The sequence below is a fragment of the Perca flavescens genome, chromosome 15 (genome assembly GCF_004354835.1).
Source record: "Perca flavescens isolate YP-PL-M2 chromosome 15, PFLA_1.0, whole genome shotgun sequence".
Lineage (NCBI taxonomy): Eukaryota > Metazoa > Chordata > Actinopteri > Perciformes > Percidae > Perca > Perca flavescens.
This window is the reverse complement of record NC_041345.1, coordinates 31,155,533-31,179,852: the sequence shown is the minus strand read 5'-3', so window position 1 is coordinate 31,179,852 and position 24,320 is coordinate 31,155,533. Positions and strand designations below refer to the sequence as shown.

The 24,320-nt window shown below is 43.1% G+C and overlaps 1 protein-coding gene and 1 long non-coding RNA gene across 2 annotated transcripts; both read left to right on the top strand.

Moving 5' to 3' along the window:
- Positions 1-5,444: 5,444 nt before the first annotated feature.
- Positions 5,445-6,656, top strand: LOC114569224 (uncharacterized). The gene is made up of 3 exons (XR_003694389.1): positions 5,445-5,508; positions 6,305-6,489; positions 6,573-6,656. It is a non-coding gene; the product is annotated as an uncharacterized LOC114569224 (long non-coding RNA).
- A 1,079-nt stretch (positions 6,657-7,735) lies between these two features.
- Positions 7,736-9,823, top strand: LOC114570227 (uncharacterized). Its single transcript, XM_028600475.1, has 4 exons — positions 7,736-7,885; positions 7,965-8,130; positions 8,224-8,348; positions 9,500-9,823. The coding sequence occupies exons 1-4, from the start codon at positions 7,736-7,738 to the stop codon at positions 9,821-9,823; spliced, it is 765 nt and encodes a 254-aa protein (XP_028456276.1).
- The last annotated feature ends 14,497 nt before the right edge of the window (positions 9,824-24,320 follow it).

The window sequence follows — 24,320 nt, the reverse complement described above, 5'->3', positions numbered from 1 at the left end:
CTGTTTTGAGCAATATTACACACACAGCGGCTGTGCTCATGTAATATGAGTGAATAGGAGTTTATCACAGTGCTTATTACTGTTCTAAGGACAAAGCAGGTCAAGGAAATCTGTTAAGGATCATATCAATATTGGCAGTGATAAAAACTGACTACATGAAGAAGTAAACATTGTCTCACAGTCCAAATTGTGTTAATGCTTGATTTATGACGGAGATTAAAACATTGGTACACTTATCTTATTTACACTGTGATAACAAAGTTTATATTCTCAATCTGTTCCAAACTCACTTTGATTAGAAATCACAGTTGCCTAATCATTTGCATAAAGCCGATAACAACACAAAGCCAGCTGCAATGACTTTGAGTTTGACCATTACCTGTCCCTAAATGACTCCTATTGTTGTGGGCGAAGTGTGGCAGCAGATGTTTTTAGAGATCATGTACAAAGTGCAGTTTTGGCATTTGGTTTGGCAGAAAGATGTGTTTGTGTTTCTGCAGCTCAGACTTGTTGAATCTAGTTACGTGAATCAAGGGATGACACACAAAGGAGAAACTTTCAGAAAATGTATTTGATCGACACGCTTAAACCAGACTCAGAATCCACTGATCTCTTTGGTTTGTCACATTTATTTTCCGTTATCATTCAACCTTCATATTGATATGTTTTTATTGATATAAGCAAATAATGACCTGTCCTTACCAGATGGTGTACAAGGATTGACAGCAGAGCATAAAAAAATAAAAGATATAAAAAACAACTTCAATTCACAACCTTAACTGTTCTGAGCGGAACTCAGCGGTCATTAAACCGTGTTGCTACAAACCAAAGGAACCCCAACTGAATGACAGCTCAGCTCTTATATACCAGCTGATGCAAGTACTGCCTCAATCAGCTGATTGTCAAAAGGCTGAGGATACACCACCTACCAAGGTCAATTAACACAACTTGTTAGTTTATAACGAGTGTAGTTTACTCTCAATATCAAAGCATTTATGCACAATTCATCAAAATAAAAGCTAAATCACACGGAGGACCTCTCTCTGCTTCTAAACAACTGAAAAGTAAATCTCTACACTATATTGATCTGTATTGATCTGAAAATATTGAATATAACATACAAGGTGTAGTTTGATGTCTTATACGACCCAGACGATTAATGCAATTTTCACCAAAGTTAAGTCTTGAGTTGCCAGTGTTCAGAGTCCAGGTAGATTCACAATTACCAGTGTTCTAGTCCAAGTCCGGGCCCCGAGTTTGAGTCATCAAGGTTGAGTCTGAGTTGAATACAAAACTGCCTCCATTGCTCCACTCTGGCACCTTCAAAGAGCTGATATACAATAATCATTTTATGTTATTGCTACGGTTATCCTAACTTGTTATATTATGTTCATGTTTATTGCATCTTATCTATTTAACCATTACTTATAGAGGGAACCTGACTGATGTATTGGGACCACTTAGGTAGGATTAGGGTAGTTTTTCTTGTAGGTTGTAAATGTTATTGTATAATACATAAATACGTTCCTTCCATCCAAACAATATGATGGTATATTGTTGGGTATTTTTCACATACATGTACATCCTTATGTGTAAAATGACAATGCTGAACACTTGAGAATTGAGGTTTGAATGGAGGACTTCTGTTGCATGTCATCTGCCCACTCTATCTCCCTATGTGTCCTGTCTTCACGCTCTGCTGTGTATATGATTCAATAAAGTAAAATGCAATAATGAATGCATGAAATTATGCAGCAAAAATTAAATATTAACAGATATTACATTCATGTACTCTCTCTAAAGACATACTAAGGTGCTGGGTTTTAAATCATTGGTGTCAATATTCAAAGCAAATAAAATCTGAGTCAAACTAAACTCTACAGTATTTGTTAGTCTGTTTAAATTCTTCTAGTGAGCAGTTTGGTAGCTTGTGATGTGGAAAACTGCATCAGTTCAAGTCTGTGTGCAGGCATGTTTTTAGTTACTACGTGACTAAACAGTAATTTCAGTTTCCAGGTTAAGGAAAAAAATAAACAATAGCTGCCTATTCTCAAGAATTCTGGCACAGTGGTGAGAGTATTACACCTCAGCCTTCCTCTGCCAATGCACACGTTGCATTGAAACAAGATAAATCAACATAATGTATTGAACCAATCTGATAATATTACTGCTTTTGGAAAGTCAGCGTACCACTGTTATCTGGCACAGCTACAGTTTAAACACAGAATTCTGTTTTAATCAGGCCTCACACATTTTATAAATGTGTGAATTTGTCTTGTGACACTTAAAGGGGTGATAGAATGCAAAACCGAGTTTACTTTGTCATAGTTGAATTACGACAGTTTGGTGGGTAAAATAGGCATACATAGAACCTCAAAGTCCCATTAACATCCCTTTCCTATGCAAATCTTACAATTTGAAACTGCTGCTGAAAATGGGCAAATCTCAACAAAGCTCATAGTTGATGTCAACTCTGTGGCTGTACCTTATTTGGCTCTAATCTCTACCTTTGTCACGCCCCAAAATTTACATACACCACTGACCTAAGATCAGCTTAGTCTTCTGAATAGGTCGTGCAGATCTCAGAAATGTTATACATTGTTTGTCTCCTATTTCATTACTAAATTCACTTTTGAGATTTTTTTTATGTGAGAAATCAACTATGTAAAGCTCAAATATGGATGGCTGTGTGGAGCTCCTGAAGTCCGACACCATCTTACCAAATTTGCAATTAGCCATACATTTTCGTAAAACGGCCCATATTTCAGCTTTACATAGTTGATTTCTCACATAAAAGTCTCAGAAGTGAATTCAGTAATGAAATAGCAGACAAACAATGTATAACATTGCAATGTCTGAAATATGAGACCTGCTGTCTCGTCTCCACTGTGTGTGTATGTGCTTCGCTCAACCAATCAGCGCGCAGCTCATCTAAATATTCATGAGCATACCCTATTTGCAAGAAAAGCTCTCGTTACAAAATCGGCCATTCCACAGGGTAGCATTAGGGACCATAGAATAGCACCCGGGCCATTTTCAGCCCAACCAATGTTACATACCCTATTAGGAGACCTTAAGGAACAGTGTGAAATACCCTATATAATCAATCATTCTATCACCCCTTTAAAACTAATGAACAGATGTGCAGCATATCATTTAAAAAAAAAATCCATAAAAAATTAAATGGGATATTACTTTTCTAAAATATTTTCTTTTAGCGCAGCAAGTAACAGACCTCAGTAATCGTTTTGTTAAAAGGTTAAAAAAAAAAGTGACAAATGCCTCTTATAATTTATGAGAATAATACTTGCAATTCTAATTTGCTTTGGACACCCTCAGCAGGTCTGCCTACTTGATGGTGTTCACTGTAATAAGTGTGTTCTCCAACCATAAGTTTGCCATCACATTAAGCATAGCTGAGGCAACCTCATTAAAAGAGGAGATGGCCATGCTTGCCGCTTCCTCAACCCTGTTCTTGCCTACAAAAAACAGTTTATGGGCACACAGCAAATATATGTGTGTGAGTGTTAAAATGTTAGGGACGGTGTTGAATAAAGAGTGTTGGTGTTATTTTAACACCACACAGTGATAAAATAGCACTGCTAGTGTTGCCTGTGACTTATTTACGTTGTCAAATCAAGGTGTTAAGCTTTTTTATACAGCCAACGGTGTTAAGGCAGATCTAAGCCACGCCCTCACGTAACGGTTGTCCAGGACGTGAGCAAGAAGAACAAACTTTCTCCTGCGCCATTTTCTTTCACACGCAAGACGGCAAGACGGTAGAAGGTAAGTGCTTAATTTGACTGTCTGACTGAGTCACACGCATGATATTTTATGATAATTTATATTTGCTTCATAAGTTGTGCTTATTTAAGTAACCGTCTGTTGTATTGAATTCCACTTATATCCGGTACTATCCAGTAACGTTAGGTAGTAGCTAGCTAGCTAGGTTATAGCAAATATTCTAGCATGACTCAATACTCTCAGGTTATAACATTAACGTTAGTGAAAAGTTTACTCCCTGATAATGAACCTAGTGTGTAAGCGGGAATATATCGTTGAAAAAAAAGCGAAGTTATTAGGCTGTACTAGTTATGTCAGATTTGAAAGTTGCAATGTGGAGTGGGCGGGAGTAGCACGTTATTGCTAACTAGCTAGCTAAGCAAGCTGGCTAAAGTTAAGCTAACGTAGCCACATTTGGTTGCTACAAACTGAGATAGTGAAAACATGTATGCTAGCCATCAGTGACAGGATTGGTCTGATTTATGACATGGACTTCTAACCGTGTCCATATTTGTCTACAAAAACTACACCGTAACATCGAGAAGCATTTTGGTGCGAATTGTAGAAAGATGTTGCAAATGCAGCGTTAAAAACTACACCTCCCATCAACGTTAGCGGTTTCGCGCTATTTCGCGCACTCGCTAGTCTCTGGAAGTCAAGGGCCCGCGGAAAAAGCAGAATGTTCTTCCAACCACCGAGTTCATCAAGTAAATATACCAACAACAAAGAAAGGTAAAGGAAGAACAGGATGGCATTCTGAGATTGCAGTTTGAGAAGGAATGTAGTGAGAGACATGGAGACATAAGCGGTGTGCACGGGGTAGGGTGGGAGTGTGTGTGTGTGTGTGAGTGAGAGAGAGAGAGACGCGTTAGTGACAGAGACGGAGGGAAAGCAGGGAAAGGACATGCTTTGAACGAATACGAAAAAGGAAATAAGAATACCACTCACCAGGTGGTGTGGTGTAGATGGCTTTACTCATTCCTCTGCAAAAGAACAACTTACAACAATGTTGTGAATTAATCCACAAGATGCAATCATTTATGTCAAAAGTTTCTCCAAGGTAATGATTGTTATGGATTGGAATTGCTTCACTGTAAATCTAATTTGCCTGTGGAAGACCATAATAAAGACGAGTGTTTTAATAGTGTTAATAAATTAGTCTATGTGTGGGAAACGCTGATATAGCTGTAGTAAACGACAGCTTGACTTGCATGCCTGCTAATTTTCACAGAATACAATCTAAAGTACAAAACGAAAACAACATTTGCCCACTGACCATCAGTCAGATATTTCAAATATGAATATATTTGATTAGGCTATGCTGGGTTTCGTGGAAGTAAAAATGGGCTGTTTTAGTAGTAGTATTAGGGAGGATGGAGTCAGGCTCAGGTCACCATGGACATATTTGGATTTGCCAAATTTTGCAGGATACTTGTTATACAGGCTAATTGCAAATATGACATAATACAAAATCTAGAAAAATATAATGAACTGAAAATAGCTGCTGATATTCTTTAATATCTTGTTTCCTGTAAATGTCAATCATTCTTAATCTTTGAAACTGGTGCATTGGCATGTTTAACTGTTGGCCTGAGATTTGTGTTGTATTTTATTTATTTTTTAACAAAGAAATGCTGGTTCAAGTGGAGGGCAAGGGTGTCCTGAAATGGGTTCGAATACCAGTTAAGGATGACAGCTACGATTACTTTCAGTTCATTCAAGAAGGTAAGTAAAACGGTAACCCACCGATTTTTCACATCACACCTATTATTGCATGCCAATATGAGTCAGTTATTGATTATTAACAGGAAAGTGTATAAACCTCATGATTTATGTTATGTAATTTTCTAAAACTGAACCAGACAGTTTATCCGAAGTTATTTCATCATATCATATAGATGTGGTTGTGGTGCTGTTGCCAAACAGCTTTTAAGTGCATTACTGCCACCTTCTCGCAGTAGTGCATTACTTACAACCTGGTTTCTTATAGTCCAATGAGATAAAAAGGCATTTCCATGTATAGGGTGCGTCCGAGTATTAGTTGCAGGGATGCAGGAATTTTACAAAATTACTGTATCAACTGCGGTTAATAGTTGGGAAATTACAGTAAGTGTTTTGGATCTCAGTTTCAGCTAAATTCAACCTGCCAAATGAACCTGATGTGAACCTGCAGGACTCCTCAGGAGTTGATGTAGATGCTGACATTTTTGATGAGTTAGTGACATCTGCTGCAGTATCTTTCAAGGTGTCTACTGAGGACTCTGGTAAGACACAGAAATGCACCTCCCATTGCATTTACATTTAGGGCATTTAGCAGACGCTTTTGTCCAGAGTGACTTAAAATTAGTACATCTGTCAATAGGAACAGAAACAACAATATTGCTATTGGTACAACTTTACATGTTTGAGAGCAAATATGCAAGATCAGGCCACTGTGGTGATGTTGCCTTATGTAAAATATATTTTCCAAATAAAGTTAAATATTATAAAACTGCCTCCCCTCCCCATTTTCTTCCCTTAGCTGAGAAAGAGGTCTCTGAGGCCTCCTTCTGCTCAGATGAGGGGTCATTCTCACCCATTGAGTCTGTGAGGTCATTCTCATCAGTTGAGTCTGTGAGTTCAGGCTCCACTGTAATTACAGAATGCACCAAAGCACGGAAAAGGCAACTGGTAGAAGGACCACCTGACAGTAAGGCAGCAAAAGATGTAAGTTGTTCTTAGGTTGTTGGTGGAATGTCAAACCATTTTCAAAATGCATAGCACGTTTACATGCAACCTCTATGTTACAGATGGTCTATGTAGCTCTACATCAAAAAACCGGGGGTGAAGACATATTCAAAGAGTACAATGTGACAAAAGGCCTTTCTGATCAAACAAGAAGGAAACTCGTCAACATCCTGGTGGCAGATATGATCGAGAGTCATGGGTAAGTTAAAGACGCTGTGTAAAATGTTAATGAAAACAGAATGCTATTATTTACAAATTATGTTAAGAGGAAAAGGTTTATTGTTTTTTGGAAAATATATTTCATTTTGAATTTGATGCCAACAACACGTTGGGACATGGGCTTTTTTTTCTGGATTCTCTAAATATTTTCATGATATTATGTACTGTAGATGATGAAATCGCCAAACTTCTTCTCAAGTTCATGTGAAACATTCTTATATTGTTTCATTATTTGGCCACACAAAATGTTAACCTTTACCTCCAGATCTGCACTTCTGATAGACTTGGATGCTTTTTTTTAATACTCAATCATGATGCCAGTTAACCTAGTTGTGAAATGTTCCTCCTTTTGTTGTCTATATTTACACAACTTCATCAACCAAATCAAAATGTGCTTATTTTTTCCATGAAATAGTCAAATTTGTATTTGTCAACATTTATGTCCTTTTTGCAGCAACCTTTTAGGAATTGGGGTTGTATAGTCTACTGCATAACTGAAATACTTGTCAAAATATCCATTCTCTGTTCTTAAGCTTTTACACCAGCCATGTTAATTTATTTGAACTACATTTCAAACTGACCCTATCTTGCTATGGTGTAGGAGGGTCCCACCAATCAATGTCCGCGTGACCTATGCCCTTGGAATAGTCACCCTTTTCCCCAATTTGAAGGACACAGCTTCACCAACTGGTTATGTGAGTATTACATAACAGGAACCTCTCATTTAGTTTTGGTTATGTATAGAGAAAAGCCGTCCTGATACAGACACCAGCTTTGATGGATTTTAATATTGACAGTGGGTCTTGTCTGTTTTCTCGTCTGACAGGAACATTACTACGATCCTCACAGTGGCCAAGGTTACCTGGCTTACAGATTGAAAACGGTTCAGCGCAATACCACAAGTGACTTCAAGAGGACCTCCAAGTCTGCCGAACAACATGGCCCTAAGACCCTGCGTGAGACATCAACATCTGAGCAGCTGTCAGGTGATGAATGCAGAGAAGCAATGTCAGTGATGAAGCATTCAGTGGACCAACCAGTCATTAAGGAGAAAATGAAGGCAACGTTCGAGCACTGTCAGAGTATGCTACACGATCCAGACCAGTCTTCAGGCATCCTAGATGACTTCCCCCAATTCTTGGATACACCAGGCTTGGTAAGAAATATAGAGACTAGCTTGATGTACTAATTATGAAATGGGTTAAATGTTTTGACATGGTTTCTGTCTGTGTTAGATTAACCAAGACTTCACAATGCTATTTGGAGAAGATGTCTCGGGCAAGTTTATTGCAAAATGGCCAACGTTCTACAAACCTAGGATTATCACTGTCTGCAAAGGCCTTCGCCCTGGTACTCATGTGGATGACCTTCTGTCTGCTCAAGAAGAATCAAATGATTATGGTAAGTGTACACGGATTGTGTTTGCCAGTGTTCTTCATGAGCTATGACTGTGTATACTCATGGGATGTGGGTGTTGTCATACTAATCCACTAGGTTGGGACAGTGACTTGGCAGCTATCCTCCTGCTCGTTCATCTCTTGCCTCCAACCGCAAAAGGACAAAGACATGGGAAAATCAGTGCCACTGAAGCTACTGACCATGTGGTCAAGTTCATGAAGGTACGTTCAGGACATAGATGGTGACTGAATGTTGCCTCACCTCTTTGAACACTTAATTGACCCATGATTTGTCACTTTCTTTGTCAGCTGTGTGTATCTCCCCGTCACAGCAGTTAAAGGGACACGGCAACATTTAGAGAAATTAGCTTATTCATCATCTCCCCCAGAGTTAGATAAGATGATACATATCCCTCTTGTCTCTGTCTGGCGGTAACTCAGTCTGACACACCCACTATTAGCCTAGTTTAGTATGGCTTATTGAGGTGGGCAGAAGCAACAAGCCTTATAGCTCTCAAAAGTAACAAAAGAACTCCAACATTTCCCATTTACATGTTGTGGCTTGTAGAGTTACAACATAAATACCAATGTAAGAAGAGACTAAGCGTTTTCTAAGCATATACTGTACATACTTGGAACTATGTTCTCATTCAGGCAAAGTAATATTAATCCGGTGTTACTTCTGCAAATCCCAAGTAGCAGTGCTTTGCCTGAATGAGAATGTAGTTCCAAGCATGTACACGCTTAGTCTCTTTTCAGATTTAAATTTGTACACACTGTAATTATAGTAGTCACATTATGCAAATAGGACAATGTTGGCGTTCTTTTGTCACTTTTGGGAGATAGGCTAGTTGGTCAATGAGTTAATGCTAATTTAGGCTAATGGTGGGTGCATCAGACTGAGTTACTGCACGCACAGTGACGAGAAGGGTAAGGATCACCTTATCCAACTCTGGGGGATAACATTTAAAATATTGGCATGTTCCTTCAAAAGAAAACTCCTCTTAGTGAAAGATAGAGGCACATGGGATATTTCATCTTGTTTAATCCATCATTCAATTTTCATTGCATATATTTTAGGGTTGCAGTCTGGTGACCAAATGGTTGAAGTATATTATTTACATAAAATGATTTGGTGATATTTTATTCACTGCTGTGGTGGCACTGTAATCCAGGAGGCCAAGATAATATAATTTTTTTTATGTATGTTTCCCTTGGTTGAATGGACATTCAATAGATCCCAGAAAGCTCTGCTTTTTATGTGCCATGTCATTTAGAGGTGTTACCTGCCCATCCAGCTAAATGATTTTTCTGCCGATTTGGTGTGTAAACAAACAAAATACTGTTCCTAATTTCTCCTCCAACACTTTTAGGTGGGGACAAGCATGGTGACATTCTTTGAAAGAGTTGGATCAGCACAGCCCTTCCTCCTCTGTGTTGGACAAAAGAAGAGTAGTATCCAGAAGTTTTACGTCATCCTCGATCAGAAGGCCATTCCCTCTTTGGCGCAGACAGCTGTGGCTGCCTTCGACGAACTGTTTAAGGCCCACTTCGTCTTTGCTGTATCCTACGATGAGGCCTTGTGCAACTTCTACACCTTCATTCAGACTACAGTGTATGGGATTGACGTCGGCACTACAAAAGAGAGTCCACGGGTCAAGGAAATCCGGGCAAAAGTAGATCATCTTGAGGTTTGAAGATGTTCACCTGTTACATTTGCATGGTACAGCACAAAAGTTGTTCTGCTTTTTTTCAACATTTGAAGTTCAGTCATGCTTTGTACCCAGGACGCACATTGCGTTTGAAATGTGGCGAGAATGGGTGTTCTTCTGTTTTTTACACATATTGTGGATTCAAGAAACATTTATTGAGAGTACATGGAGACTGTGTAGCTTCAAGTTCTGTTCATCCTTTGGACAATGTTGACAGTAGTGTTTGTGTTTCTGATCCACTGCCAAGTGCAGTTTCTCTCGTCAGTTACCCAGCTCCTCTTGAAAAGAGACAGTTACTGGATATGTGTAGCTCTATTGTCGCTCAAGTACAAGCATCTGGAGTCTCTGAAAGTACTGTGCAGTCTTTAGTTGGTTCAATGGAGGAATTTGTAAATGACATCCATGTCCAAGCACAGGACACTGTTCTTAAATGTCTTTCATCTGAGGTAACTGAACAAACTCTACATAAAGTTAAAGAGTGTTTTGAGCAACTTGAAAATCCATTTTCATTCCTCAATACTGAAACTAAGAGGCAAAGACATTTTAAGAAAAAATGGAAAATCGTTGAACCAGTAGAGCATGTTCTTGGTGTGCGTTATGATCTACGCAAGGATAGAACTACTGGTGTATACAGTCAAATTCCTGTTAATGACAAATTTGTTTATGTGCCTATTTTGGGAACTCTTGAGTCAATGTTTACCAACCGGGAACTCAGCAACTGTTTCCAGCAAGTAAAGCATCATGAAGATGGCATTTTCAAAGACATTAATGATGGTTCATATTTCAGAAATCATCCATTATTTTCACAGCAAGAACATGCTCTTCAAATTCAGCTTTATTATGATGATTTTGAAACGGCCAATCCGCTAGGATCTAAAAAGGGAATTCACAAAGTTGGCTGTGTTTACTTTATTTTAAGAAATTTGCCAATGAAGCTGAATTCAGTTTTGATGAACATTCATCTTGTGGCGCTTTTTCATTCAGAGGACTTGAAGAAGTATGGTTTTGATCCAATCCTACAGCCTCTTGTTCATGACTTAAAAGTTTTGGAGACACAGGGAATCCAGGTGCCCTTTTCAGATACACCATTAAAGGGGTCTGTTATTCAGGTTACTGGGGAGAATTTAGCTATGCATGGACTTTTTGGTATGGTTGAATCGTTCAGTGCAACGTACTGTCGATTTTGTTTAACTGTCAAAACCTGTTTGCAGTCGGTCTTTAATGAGGATGACCCAGACTTAATTCTTCGCACAAAGGAGCTCTATTCAGAACACTGCAATGCCATGGTACAAAATCCCACTCTAGTTCACTCATTTGGTGTTAAGAGAGCCTGTCCCCTAAATGCACTGCAATTCTTTCATTCCTCAGACAATTATGCAGTGGATATTATGCACGACCTACTAGAAGGTGTAGTACAGTATGAGTTAAAGCTTCTTTTTCAGTATTTGGTGAAGGACTTCATTTCTTTAAATGCCCTCTCTCAAAGGATTCAGAGCTTTAACTATGGATACAGTGAGAGAAAGAACAGACCCAGTGGAGTCAAAGTTAATGATGATAGCAATGACCTCGGGCTCAATGCCATCCAGTCTTGGTGCCTCCTGCGAAATACTCCCTTGATTTTTGGAGACCTAGTTGACCAGAATAACAGTTATTGGAATGTGATAATGCTTTTGATTCAGATCGTCAACATTGTATTCTCACCAAAAATAACAGATGGTATGACTTATTATTTGAAGCACCTCATTTCTGACCATCACAAACTTTTTAAGTTGGTGTTTACAGATAAGAGGCTCATCCCAAAGCATCATCTGATGATACACTACCCCAGATGTATTAGGAAAATAGGTCCACTTATACACATGTGGTGTATGCGGTTCGAAGGCAAGCACAACTTCTTCAAGAAGTCGGTGAAGAATTTTAGAAACTAACCAAAACATTAGTCAAGAAACATCAGCATCAGTTGGCTTTTCATTGGGAGAATTTTTATTTCAAAAGATTACAGTTTGGTCCTGTTAAACATGTCTCAACTAGCGATCTGGAGGGCAGTGTTGTCTTGAGGTCTTGTCAAACTTTGAATGTGTCTAGTGTCTCCACTACTTCCTGGGTGAAAATCCATGGAACGGAGTACCAGATTGGAATGTTTGTCTGTACAAGTGTTGAAAATGAAATGCCTACTTTTGATAAGATTATCAATATCATTATCAAAGATGATGAAGTGTTTCTTTTGGCCACTAAAGTTATCACCATGCATTTCGATGATCACCTGAATGCATTCATCATTGAAGAGGTGGATGATGTGTTCAGTGTAATTTGTGTGGCTGATCTGATATATTACAGACCTTATGACAGGCAATTTTCACCTGAAAATGATGAAAGAATGTATATTGTGCCCTACTGCAGTTTTGTCTGAAATGTGCATTGAATTGTCAAAATGGATTCAATACAAAGGTCATTTTCTAAGATTTCTGCCATTTGTCTTTTTATTTCATTTAGTGGGGTATGGGGAAATTTGACACCAGATAGCGTTATTGGTATTAACACCTAGTAGTGTTAACTATTACTCATTTTCAACACTGAGTTTTGTTGTCTTAACACTACACTGGTGTTGGTGTTGACGAAAGCAGTGTTCCTTTTTAACATTTTATTTTAACACTAACACCAGTGTAGTGTGAATACAACACCATAAAGTGTTGTATAGTGTTGGTGTAGTGTTAAGTTTTGACAATATAGAGCGTTAAATTAACTAAAATTGGGTGTTACCTTTCTAACACTTTCAAAAATGTTAATTTAACACGATAGAGTGTGGATGCATATAGACACTTTGCTGGTGTTAAAATTAACACTGTGGGTGTTAATTTAACACCGACAAATTTGCTGTGCAGCGGGCCCATATGACAGAATTGAGGTACTCATGCTGCATTCTTTGATACATGCGGTGATAGATGGGGAGAAGTTTCTGGCCCACCTCGTGTGATTAGCAGCATGTCGTGTGTGGCTTTCAGGGGTCTCACCTTTGTCTTCTGCCCTCCGATACCAACACCAAGATGGATTGCACCTAGTGCAGTGGAGAAGGCCTGCCCATATCTCTGCTTTCATTGTATCCAGTGACCCCTGGTTATTCAAAATTGCCCCCCTGTAATAATTTTGCAGTGTTTTGCATTTCTTTGTGGTCAGTTTCCCCAAACCCTTGCCTCCCAATTTGCGCTCGGCACTAAATTTTCTGAGCGCTGTGCCCATTCGCTTGTGAGCATGGTTTATACACTCCAGCTTTACAATCTCATGCCCAGGGTATGGGTTCAGTTACAGTACTTCCTTAAAAGCAGGGCTAACCCCATCTGAGAGCATCTCAGTGTACCGCAGCTCGTGGCGACGAAATTTTTGGCACAGTCAGTGTGCATCTCCCTTCAGCTGTCAAATTACTCCACAGTAATCTTCCCCTCATTCATGGCACCTTGCTTTAGGACACAAGCATGACAGTAAGAGGATAAGACCTCAAAGTCAATGACCAGTCCTGTAAGAATGTCTGTGCAAACACCAATGCCATAATGGGAAGTGAAGCCTATTTTTTTGCCAGGTGCCATCAAGAGACACCAATGTTAATTACAGCATCAGCATCCTCCATCAGCAACTCTGCCAACTCTGGATCAACATCTGCATGGGCCTGCCTGATACACCGTACAATATACCGTACAAGGCAAAACACGGGATGGGGGGCGGGCAGCCTGGAGTCTGGGACAGGAGTGGAACAGGGAGAATGCGGACGGACTCCAGGCTGTCCCCCAAGACCTGGGCGGAGCTGGTTGGCCCTCGGGCGGCCATGGCAGAGACGGCTCCTCTGGCGACCATGGCGGTGCTGACTCCTCTGGCGGCCACGGCGGGGCCGATCCCTCTGGAGGCCACGGCGGGGCCAATTCCCTCTGGAGGCCACGGGAACAGTGTAGGCGGGACCTCCATGGTCCCCGTAGGAGGCGCACCGCCCCCCCCCCAAAATATTCTTGGGGAGGCTCCCCGGGATCATGTCCAGGACAGGCAATGAGGGCTTTCACCTGGACGGGACCAGCGATGAGGGCTTCGGGCCAGGCTGTACCGGTGAAGAGGGCTTTGGCCGGGCTGTACCGGTGAAGAGGGCTTCGGGCGGGGCTGTACCGGCGAAGAGGACCTCGGGCCGGGCTGTACTGGCGAAGAGGGCTTCAAGCCGGGCTGTACCGGCGATGAGGGCTTCGGGCCGGGCTGTACCGCCGACGAGGAGGGCTCCGAGCCGGACGGAACCGGCAATGAGGAGGGCTTAGGAAGGATGCTAGCTAGCCTGGACTTTGGGGAAATGCCAGCTAGTCTAGACTCTAGGGGGCCGCTACACGGCCGGGACTCTAGCAACTCTGGGGGGCCGCTAGGGACACTAGAGGACTCTGGGACCCCAGGGACACTAGAGGACTCTGGGACACTAAAGAGCTTGGGGACACTAAAGAGCTTGGGGACACTAAAGAGCTTGGGGAAACTAAAGAGCTCGGGGACACTAGAGGACTCGGACACTAGAGAGCTCGGGGACACTAGAGACACTAGAGGACTCGGACACTAGAGAGCTCGGGGACACTAGAGAGCTCGGGGACACTAGAGACACTAGAGGACTCGGGGACACTAAAGAGCTCGGGGACACTAGGGACACTAGAGGACTTGGGGACACTGGAGTCAGGGGGAATGCTAACTAGCCTAGAGTCAGGGGGAATGCTAGCTAGCTGGGACTCAGGAAAGCTGCTAGCTAGCTGGGACTCAGGAAAGCTGCTAGCTAGCTGGCTCAGGAAAGCTGCTAGCTAGCTGGGACTCAGGAAAGCTGCTCGTCAGCCCAGGGTAAGGAGAGCTGCACGTCAGCTCGGGAACAGAAGGGTTGCACGTCTCTGCAGGGCAGTCGCAGTGAGCAGTCTCAGCAGGGCAGTCGCTGTGAGCATTCTCTGGCTTCTGGTCAACTGGGCAGACGCTTTCTGGCTCCTGTCCGACTGGGCAGTCGAATGGCTCCCTGCTGAAGTGGGCCTGAGGTGAGGACTTTGCTGGGTACTCGCATAGAGCAGTCTTTGCAGGGCTGTTGCGGTGAGCAGTCTCGGCTGGGCAGTCGCTGTGAGCAGTCTCTGGCTTCTGGTCGACTGGGCAGACATTTGCTGGCTCTTGTCCGACTGGGCTGCTGAATGGCTCCCTGCTGAAGTGGGCCTGAGGTGAGGACTTTGGCACAGAATCGGCTGGTTCTGGATTGGCAGGCTCAGGATCGGCTGGCTCTGAATCGGCAAGCGCTACCGTGAGGGAGGAACCACAAACCCAAAGGGCTCGGTCCAGAAACACTCTAAACGGCAGGTTAAGGTCCTCCAGTAACAGCATCCGAGCAAGTGGGTCATTTAAACCCTGCCAGAATTGATATCTCAAAAAGTCCTCCTCCCAGGCCCCATTCTGATAGTAATCAAGATAAACCATAACAAAGTCCTCCAGAGTGTCTCCATTCTGGTTGAAGAGATGATCCTCCAGGGCGTCCTCATCCATGTCCTTTTGTGGTTGAGTCTTCTGTCACGCATGGAAGGAGCAGGAGTCAGACTGGTGTAAGTGCAGTGAGCTTTATTTACAAAGATCCAACAGAGAGTAGTGTGAACAGGCAGGATACCGGCAGGAGACGAGGTAATGCTACAGAGCAGCAGCAGGTACAGGTAAAATCACAACATGTAACAGGTAAGTAAGTACTGGGACTGAACTAGAAATACGAGAGCAAGTCAGAGTGTCGTGAACAAATGCAAGACTCGACAAAGAGTGAGTGTGTCTGTGCTGCTTATGAAGGTGGTCACTGATGAGATGCAGGTGGTGAACTGATGATCTAGCGTAATGCAGTGCAGGTGCGTGTAATCAGTAGTGAACGGCTGAGAGGAGTGAGTGCTGGGGAATGTGAATGGGAAACAAACTGAAAGTCCATGAAAACCTTGAAAGTCCATGAAAACCAACAGAAAAGTCCATGTAAACCTGACACCTGGAGCCCTGTAAATAACAACGAATATAATTGGCTGTAATGTTTTCCATTTTGGATGTTGAAGATGAAGAACAAGACTTTCAAACGAGTTATAATTTAGTTTAGGTTTAGGATTAATTAACAGGCTTGAATCAAATATGGCTGCAACTCCCCCTCCTCGGCCTGAGCCTCTAGGAATTTGAGTATTAATATGACTGGGAGGAGTCGCTTCATTTAGACTAACATATTCTTCATGGCACAGCCATGTTTCAGTAAGACAAAATAAATCAATTTTATTATCTGATATCAAATCGTCTACCAATACTGCTTTAGAAGACAGAGATCTAATATTTAACAGTCCACATCTAATTTTCCTATTTTGTTCTATCGTTGCATTTGTTTTAATTCCAATTAGGTTGTTAAGTATAGTGCATCTTTTGTTTCCCCTTGATTTAGAGTTTCTGAGCCGGAGTGGGCGACTGCTCCAAGCACATAGGGGCGCAGATTTTTTTTATATGAGAGCGGCTCCGTCCTAGGTGGGATGAATGCTGTCTCTCCTAATCAGACCAGGCTTTCCCCAGAACGCCCTCCAGTTATTCACATAGCCCACATTATTAGCTGGGCACCACCCCGACAACCAGCGGTGGAAGGATGACGTACTGCTATACATTTCATCATTGGTCAGGTTTAGCAGGGGTCCAGAGAAAACTACTGAGTCCGACATTGTCTTTGCGTATGCACAAAGTGACTCAACATTAATTTTAGTGATCTCCGATTTACGACCACGTCTTATCGACGTATGATCTTACTGTATTTACTTTTCTTAAAGAGCTCTGACCTGGTTCTTCTGAGGTATCCTCCAAGCTGGACGTGCTGGGGCATCCTTACCAGAGGCCCGCTTTCCACGCAAAGGAGCAGTGGCTCTTCTCCAAGTTCCTCATTGATGACTGAGCTTCTCAACCTATCTCTAAGGGAGATGGCAGCCACCCTCCTCAGAAAACCCAATTCAGCTGCTTGTACCGGGGATCTAGTTATTTTGGTCATGACCCAGCCTTCATGGCCCTAGGTTAGGGTAGGAAATTGCGGTAAACGGTGCGGTAAAGTTAATTTAATACCGCTGCTTTGATTCTCCAGCCAATCTCCCGCTCCATTGTCCCCTAACCTCGCAAACAAGACCCCAAGGTACTTGACCTCCTTTACTTGAGGTAAGGATTCATTCCCCACCCGGAGTAGGCACTCCATTGGTTTTCTGCTGAGAACCATGGCCTCAGGTTTAGAGGTGCTGATCTAATAGATAGTCGAACCTCAGATTGAGGGATAAACGGCTAAATGTTAACATCCCTAGGCTGGTTGCACAGCAATTTCTTAGGATCAAAAATTAGTAACAATGAACACAAAACGAGTCCAGCAAGGTGAAGAACTGCTAACTTTAGCATCTTTCGTTGTACTGAAAGGGTGGGTTAACCTGTGCCTGGTTTTATCTGCTGGGTGACGCCACAGGGACTCCCTGCAGTTTCCATGAGTCTCGTTCAATGGGAAGCCAGGATCAGAATTCAAACCTAAAAGTAACACTTACTGTAGGTGAGACCTTCAATGTCTGGAGTTTTTGGAGCCTGTTGGCTGTCCAGGCTGTCTGTGCGATTCCTTTCGAATGGGAGGCCACATGATGCAGAGTTTTCACATTAGGCTAATAGGCAGCAGCTTTATATTTACTGTACACAATCTTATTTTCTTAGGATAGCAAAGGTATGACCTACCCTCCCTTTTATCAGCTTACCCTGGTATTCTTACACTAATCAATCCCACTCTTTTAAAACTAACCAAAGTAACCACCCTCACCAATGAAGGCAACCAATACTAGCTATCAGAGGCACAGCAGGGTGGGGTATGACTTCACCATTCAAACATTACCTTACCATAGAGACATGATAGTGGAATCAATCTGAATCTAAACATCTGACTCACAATCTCATATATTGTCAGATTTGAGTGTTTGCCAACATCATGACAGAGGCAATTCTTACTATACTAACGTCTATAAAATTTTCCAGCAGATGAAAAGCCAGAGCTGAGGATCGTCCCGCTAGGGAAGGTCAGAGCTGGGAAGAGTTTTTCAGGAAACCAAATCCTGAACCAGGACCTATTCCACTCAGAGCCCGGTCCATTTGTTGTCACACAGAAGTGCCAGAAGGATAAAAACACAATGGAATACACTATGGTGTTGTTCACCCATGGAGAAGGAGGTACCAAGATAGAGGACTTTTTTCGTGACAATAAAAATATCCACGAGCTAATCAAGAAGTGCAATTATCGCTACTATCTTCTTGACAATCCCGAAAAGGTCCCTGAGTTACTGAAGAAGATCAACGATAAGGTTCAGGCAGCAAAAGGAAGATACTACACCGCTGAGATGCTCCAAGAGGCTGAAACACTCTTACAACAGGTACGAAAGGCCTCAGAAGGAGAAACACAATCCAAGCAAGCTTCTATTCAAACTACTGTTTTTTCTGGTATGGGTGTTTGATGTCTGATTGGTTGAGCGAATCCCCAATACACACACATTAGAGACGCAACCAAATTAACTTCTCAGACTTTTTTATGCGAGAAATCAACTATATAAAGCTCAAATATGGGCCGTTTGACGAAAATTGATGGCTAATTGCAAATTTGGTAGGATGTGTCAGACTTTAGGAGCTCCACACAGTCTGACGAGAAAGCGGCAGCCTGCTGGGCTCCATACCCAGGAGAAAGTCACCCTTTGTGGATTACTGCACTATGCGGCCGGCTGCCGGCATAACTATAATATATTTACAGTTTGAATTTCGTCACGGCACTGATATCACAGCTACCCCAAGGTCTTTCAAAGCTAACCCTTGTGTCTGATTTGAATTTAAGGTATTTTTATGAACTCAGGGTCTTGTTAGGAGGAGCAGCTAGCTATCTAGCTATATGTCCCTTTGAATACAATGGGGAAATATTGCAGCTAGCTAGCTACACTTTCAGCATAACTATAGTGTATTTACAGTTTGAATTTTGTCATGGCATGTATATTACAGGTTCCCCAAGGTCTTACAAAGCTTAGCTAACGCTGGTCCGATTTCGGATTTCAATTAAATGCATTTTTGTGAATGTCAGAGTAAGCAGGAGGCTAGCTAGCTCTCATTGATGGGCTGCAGCTCACCGCGGCATCAATGAGACTCGCAGAAAGGCGTTTATTTCCACAATTGTTTGTTTAAAGGAACACGCCGACTTATTGGGAATTTAGCTTATTGACCGTAACCCCCAGAGTAAGACAAGTCGATACATACCCTCCTCATCTCCGTGCGTGATGTAAGACTGCCTGACGGTTCCAGCATTAGCTTAGCCTAGCACAGATCCTGCAGGTAACTGGTTCCAACTAGCCTACTGCTCCAAATTGTGACAAAAGTGACAAAATAACGCCAACATGTTCCTATTTACATATTCTGATTTGTATAGTCACAGCGTGTACAAAAAACAACGTAACATGAGACACAGCTGTCTTCTAACAGTAAACAAACCGGGAACTATATTCTCAGACAGGCTTTCTGCGAGCATATCACTCCGCCCAAGTACTATATTCTTCCGCCTGAGAATATAGTTCCTGGTTTGTTTACAGTTAGAAGACGGCTGTGTCTCATGTTACGTTGTTTTTGTACACGTTGTGACTCTATAAATCACAACATGTAAATAGGAAAATGTTGGCGTTATTTTGTCACTTATTCGGAGCAGTAGGATTGCTGGAACCATTCACCTGCATGTTCTGTGCTGGGCTGATGCCGCTGGAGCCATCAGACAGCATTACAGCATGCACGGAGATGAGAAGGGTATGTATCGACTTGTCTAACTCTGGGGGTTACGGTGAATAAGCTAAATTCCCAATAAGTTGGCGTGTTCCTTTAAGTAAACTTAAAATGAACTATCGCTACTTACCTTATCCTAGCCTACTGCATGCAAAGTAGTGCGACTATCCATATTTGAATACATGTTAATTAATTTAAACATTTGAATTGCATTGGTTTACTTTGTACATCAGCAAGCCTGCAATACAATGTGATGTAAGAGCCAGTCCCCTGAGTTTATACAAGATGTTTCCACATTAAAACGCAAAATAGTAAATTATTATTTGAGTCTATTTTCAATCAACTCTAATATCTGATCGTTTGTCTCCTTCCTTAGAGCGTTTATATACATATTAAAGTTAGTGTCATGGGCTATGTTCCATTCAGCTTAAACACTCCCAAGAAACTCCAGGACACGGCTGATTCATTTCCATGAAGTTCACTGGGAATTTTGTGAAACTGCAATACAGTACAATGAGATGTCTATATTATTAATTAAACCCAAATACACATCAACAGTGTAAATAGTACCGCCTAGCTAACATAGCAGTGTAGCCTATATGATAAACACAATCAAGCTAGTAAAAACAACCAGCAGTAATAAATATAAAGCTAACTTAGCCTAGCACAAACAAATTAGCTTCTTAGCCGTCTCAATAATCTTACTAAATTAAAATAAGCAGTAACCTAATGTTACACAATGAGAAATACTTACAGACGTTGCCTTAGCAAAAAGGGAGAAGGAAAAGCGACTCAGAAACTGACAGCTGGTAGAGCTCACACATTCCTGTAGCTGATTACCGCATGGCAATTTTACTTCCTGTTTCCCAACATGCACTGGTACTACGTTACTATGGTTACAAAGCTAAACAAACCATACTGAACTGCTGAAACGAAGTAGAACACATTTTCAAGTGGCATGACACTCCCCGCTTGGGGTCTTTTAAAGAGCCCACATTAATTAACAGAATCAGTCTTTGGAGAGAGAAGCAGGACCACTTCTGTAATGGGCCGAGAAAAAGTCTTTCTGGTTCCATCCTTGACGACTTCCACTTGAACCTTCCAGACTAATCCATCTTCTCCTGGAAAGGTTTTTGCAATGATGCCCTTAGGCCATTGATTTCTCTTTGCCTGATTGTCTTTCAGGAGAACTATGTCTCCTTCTTGGAGGTTCGGCCTTTTTCCTTGCCACTTGTGCTGAAGCTGCAATGTTTTGAGGTATTCATGTTTCCATCTGTTCCAAAACATGTCTGCTAGGCTCTGAACCCGCTTCCACTCCTCTCTGACGAGATGTGCTTCCTCAAAGCTTCCTGATGGAGGAGGAGGTGCAGAGCCTGTCTTAAGAGTCAAGAGCATTGCTGGGGTGAGGATGAGAGGCGATTCCGGATCCGATGACACTGGGATGAGCGGTCTAGCATTCATGATTGCAGCTACCTCGGCCATGAGTGTGGTCAGAACCTCGTGTGTCAGGTGAGACCTCCTCTCCTCAAGCAGCATGCAGTCCAAAATACGGCGGGCAATTCCAATCATTCGTTCCCACGTGCCACCCATATGAGACGCATGGGGCGGATTGAATACCCAGGTGCAGCTCTGTGTGTCCAGGTACTCCTCCACACTGTTGAAGCCTGGATTGGTCTTGTCCATCTCTAGTTCACGAGAGGCGCCGATGAAGTTAGTTCCGCAGTCAGAGCGGATCTGCTTTGCAGAGCCCCTGACTGCAAAGAACCTCCTCAAGGCGTTGATAAAGCTGCTGGTGCTCATTGCTTCAATAACCTCGATGTGAACTGCCCTTGAGCACATGCATGAGAATATCACAGCCCATCGTTTAGAGTTGGAGACTCCTCCTCTTGTGCGGCGTGAGACGATGTCCCATGGTCCAAAGACGTCGACACCTATGTAGGTGAAGGGAGGTGCTACCATCTGCTGATGTTCGGTCTTTCCTCTCAGTCTTCTACAAGTAATACATCTGTGAAGCAGACTGCTAATGCAGCGTTTAGCTCCCACCAGCCAGAACCCTGCCGCTCGAATGGCACCTTCAGTAAGATGTCTTCCTTGGTGTTTCGCTGCTTCATGATAGTGAGACACAAACAGGGTTGCAAGATGATGCCGGCCAGGAATGATGATGGGGTGAGTCTCGTTCATGCTCAGATCTGACTGTCCAATCCGACCTCCCACTCTAAGAAGTTGATCTTGGTCCATGGTGGGGTGCAATTTCCACAGGCTGCTTGAAGATGGGATGTTGGATCCTGAGTTGATACACTTAAGTTCCTCTGTATAGCACTCATTCTGGACACTCTTCACGATACACATTTTGGCCCTCAGCAACTCTTCCTCTGTAGAGCGACAGATGTGCCACCCCTGACATTCATTCTGAGTGGAGTGGGCAAAGGAACGAGCCACGTGGATGAGGTGCGCTATGGCTGTGAGGAGAGTGCTGAACTTGGAGAAACGTTTGAAGCATTGTGGGTGTACCACGTCTCTGGTGACATGTGTGAGACTTGTCACCACCTGGGGACGCACTTCAGAGTCAGTGTCGGGGTCAACAAGGTTATAAGTCTCTTGAAGCTCAGGTGAATGCGAAGACGCATCATGTAGAAAGGCTGGTCCTTGGAGCCAAGTTGTGCTGCTAAGCAAGGCTGGTGTCACAGTTCTTGACCCAATGTCAGCTGGGTTGAGGTGCGTTGGAACGTACTTCCACTGGCCGAAACAAGGTGATTGATGGATACGTTGAATCCTGTTGTGTACGTAAACATAGAATCTCCTTCACTGGTTCTGGATGTATCCCAATACAACCTTGCTATCTGTGTAGTATGTGATGTTGTCGAATGTTGTGTCCATATCTGTGACTACCATCTCGACGGCGAGTACAGCCGCACAGAGCTCAAGTCTCGGGATAGTCAAGCCAGGCTGGGGGGCCAACTTTGCCTTCCCGAAGACAAAGCCAATCTCAGTCTGTTCTTGGTGGTTTGTCACCTTGATGTAGGCTACGGCTGCTATCGCCTTGACTGATGCGTCTGCAAAGACACAGAGTTCTCTTCTTAGCGCACCTGCGGTGGAGAAGGACGTATAAGGGCGTGGTATCTGGAGCCCCTCTAGGTCATGGAGTGACTGTTTCCATCTAGTCCACTCAAGCTCCATGTCTTTGGGAAGAGGTGAGTCCCAGTCCTCTGCTCACGTGGTGAGTTCCCTGAGTATCAGTCTTCCATGAACCGTGATGGGTGCGAGGAACCCTAGAGGATCGTAGAGGCTGTTCACGGTTGAGAGTACCCCTCTGCGAGTGAATGGCTTCTGGTCATCTTTGATTTCAAACATGAAGGTGTCCGTGCGCATGTTCCAGAACAATCCAAGGCTACGTTGGATGGGCAGATCATCAACAAAGAGATCTAGGCTGTTGATGTCCTTGGTGTGATCTTCGGATGGAAATGCTTCGATGACTGCCGGTCGATTTGAAGCGATTTTGTGCAGCCTGAGGTTAGAAGCTGCAAGCATCTTCTGTGCTTGTCCGAGGACGCTGATGGCCTCTTCCTCGGAGCTGAAGGACTTTAAAGCGTCGTGAATGTAGAACTCGCGGTCGATGAATCTTCTTGCATCACTGCCATAGTCGGCTTCTGCTTCCTTAGCTGCCCGTCGCAGACCATACACTGCAACGGCAGGCGAGGGACTGTTCCCAAAAAGGTGAACCCGCATTCTGTAGTCCACGATGTCGGAGGTAGGGTCGTTGTTCCTGTACCACAGGAAGTGGAGAAAATCACGGTGATCCTCCTTAACGACAAAGCAGTGGAACATGTGCTCGATGTCGGCGGTGATTGCCACCTGTTCCTTCCTGAACCTCATAAGAACAGCAGGCTGTTATTAAGGTCAGGGCCAGCGAGCAAGACATAATTGAGTGACACTCCTACACATGACGCGCTGCTGTCGAAGACCACACGGATCTTATCTGGCTTCCTAGGATGATACACACCAAACAGAGGCAGGTACCAACACTCTTGTCCAGGCTGCACTGGTGGGGCAACTTCTGCATGTGCCTTCTTGAGCATCTTCTCCATAAACTCTAGGAAATCAGCTTTCATCTGTGGTCATTTTTCCAATGAGCGCCGTAGTGAGACAAGACGGTCAAAGGCCTGTTTCCTGTTGTTAGGCAGCCGCTGTCTCGGCGACCGAAAGGGTAGAGGTGCAACCCAACTTTTGGAGCTGTCCTGGTAGCACTCAGCTTCCATTATCTTCAGAAACTCTAGATCCTCCATGGATGGAGCGACTCTGTGGTCGTCGGGAGTACAAGCGAAGACACTCTGCCCCAAGCAGTTTCCACTGAGCATCATTGAGCCACGGTTGGAGGTTGGTGCTCGATGATGTTGATGTTTAGGCACCTGACCAAACAACTCTTTCACTCTGATCTGGTTGTCGCATGGCTGAAGATGACTCGTACGACCATTCTCTAAGATAGCTGTTTTGTAACTCCTCACCTCAAGTGGTCTGTGAGCACCTCCAAGGCACACATCACCGATGACGACCCATCCCACGTCAAGCCTTTGAGCAAACGGTGCATCTCCTGGGCCACTTATCTGCTCTCGGACTTTGTGCGCCCATAAGATGTCTCTGCCCAGTAAGAGGAGTATTTTGGCGTCCAGATCCAGAGGCGTAATCT

Excerpts from the sequence above, each read along its gene's own strand:
- LOC114570227 (XM_028600475.1), top strand. The coding sequence starts at position 7,736 with ATGTCAGTGATGAAGCATTCAGTGGACCAACCAGTCATTAAGGAGAAA. Across the intron at positions 8,131-8,223 it reads AGAAGAATCAAATGATTATG|GTTGGGACAGTGACTTGGCA; the intron begins GTAAGTGTACAC and ends CTAATCCACTAG. Across the intron at positions 8,349-9,499 it reads ATGTGGTCAAGTTCATGAAG|GTGGGGACAAGCATGGTGAC; the intron begins GTACGTTCAGGA and ends CAACACTTTTAG.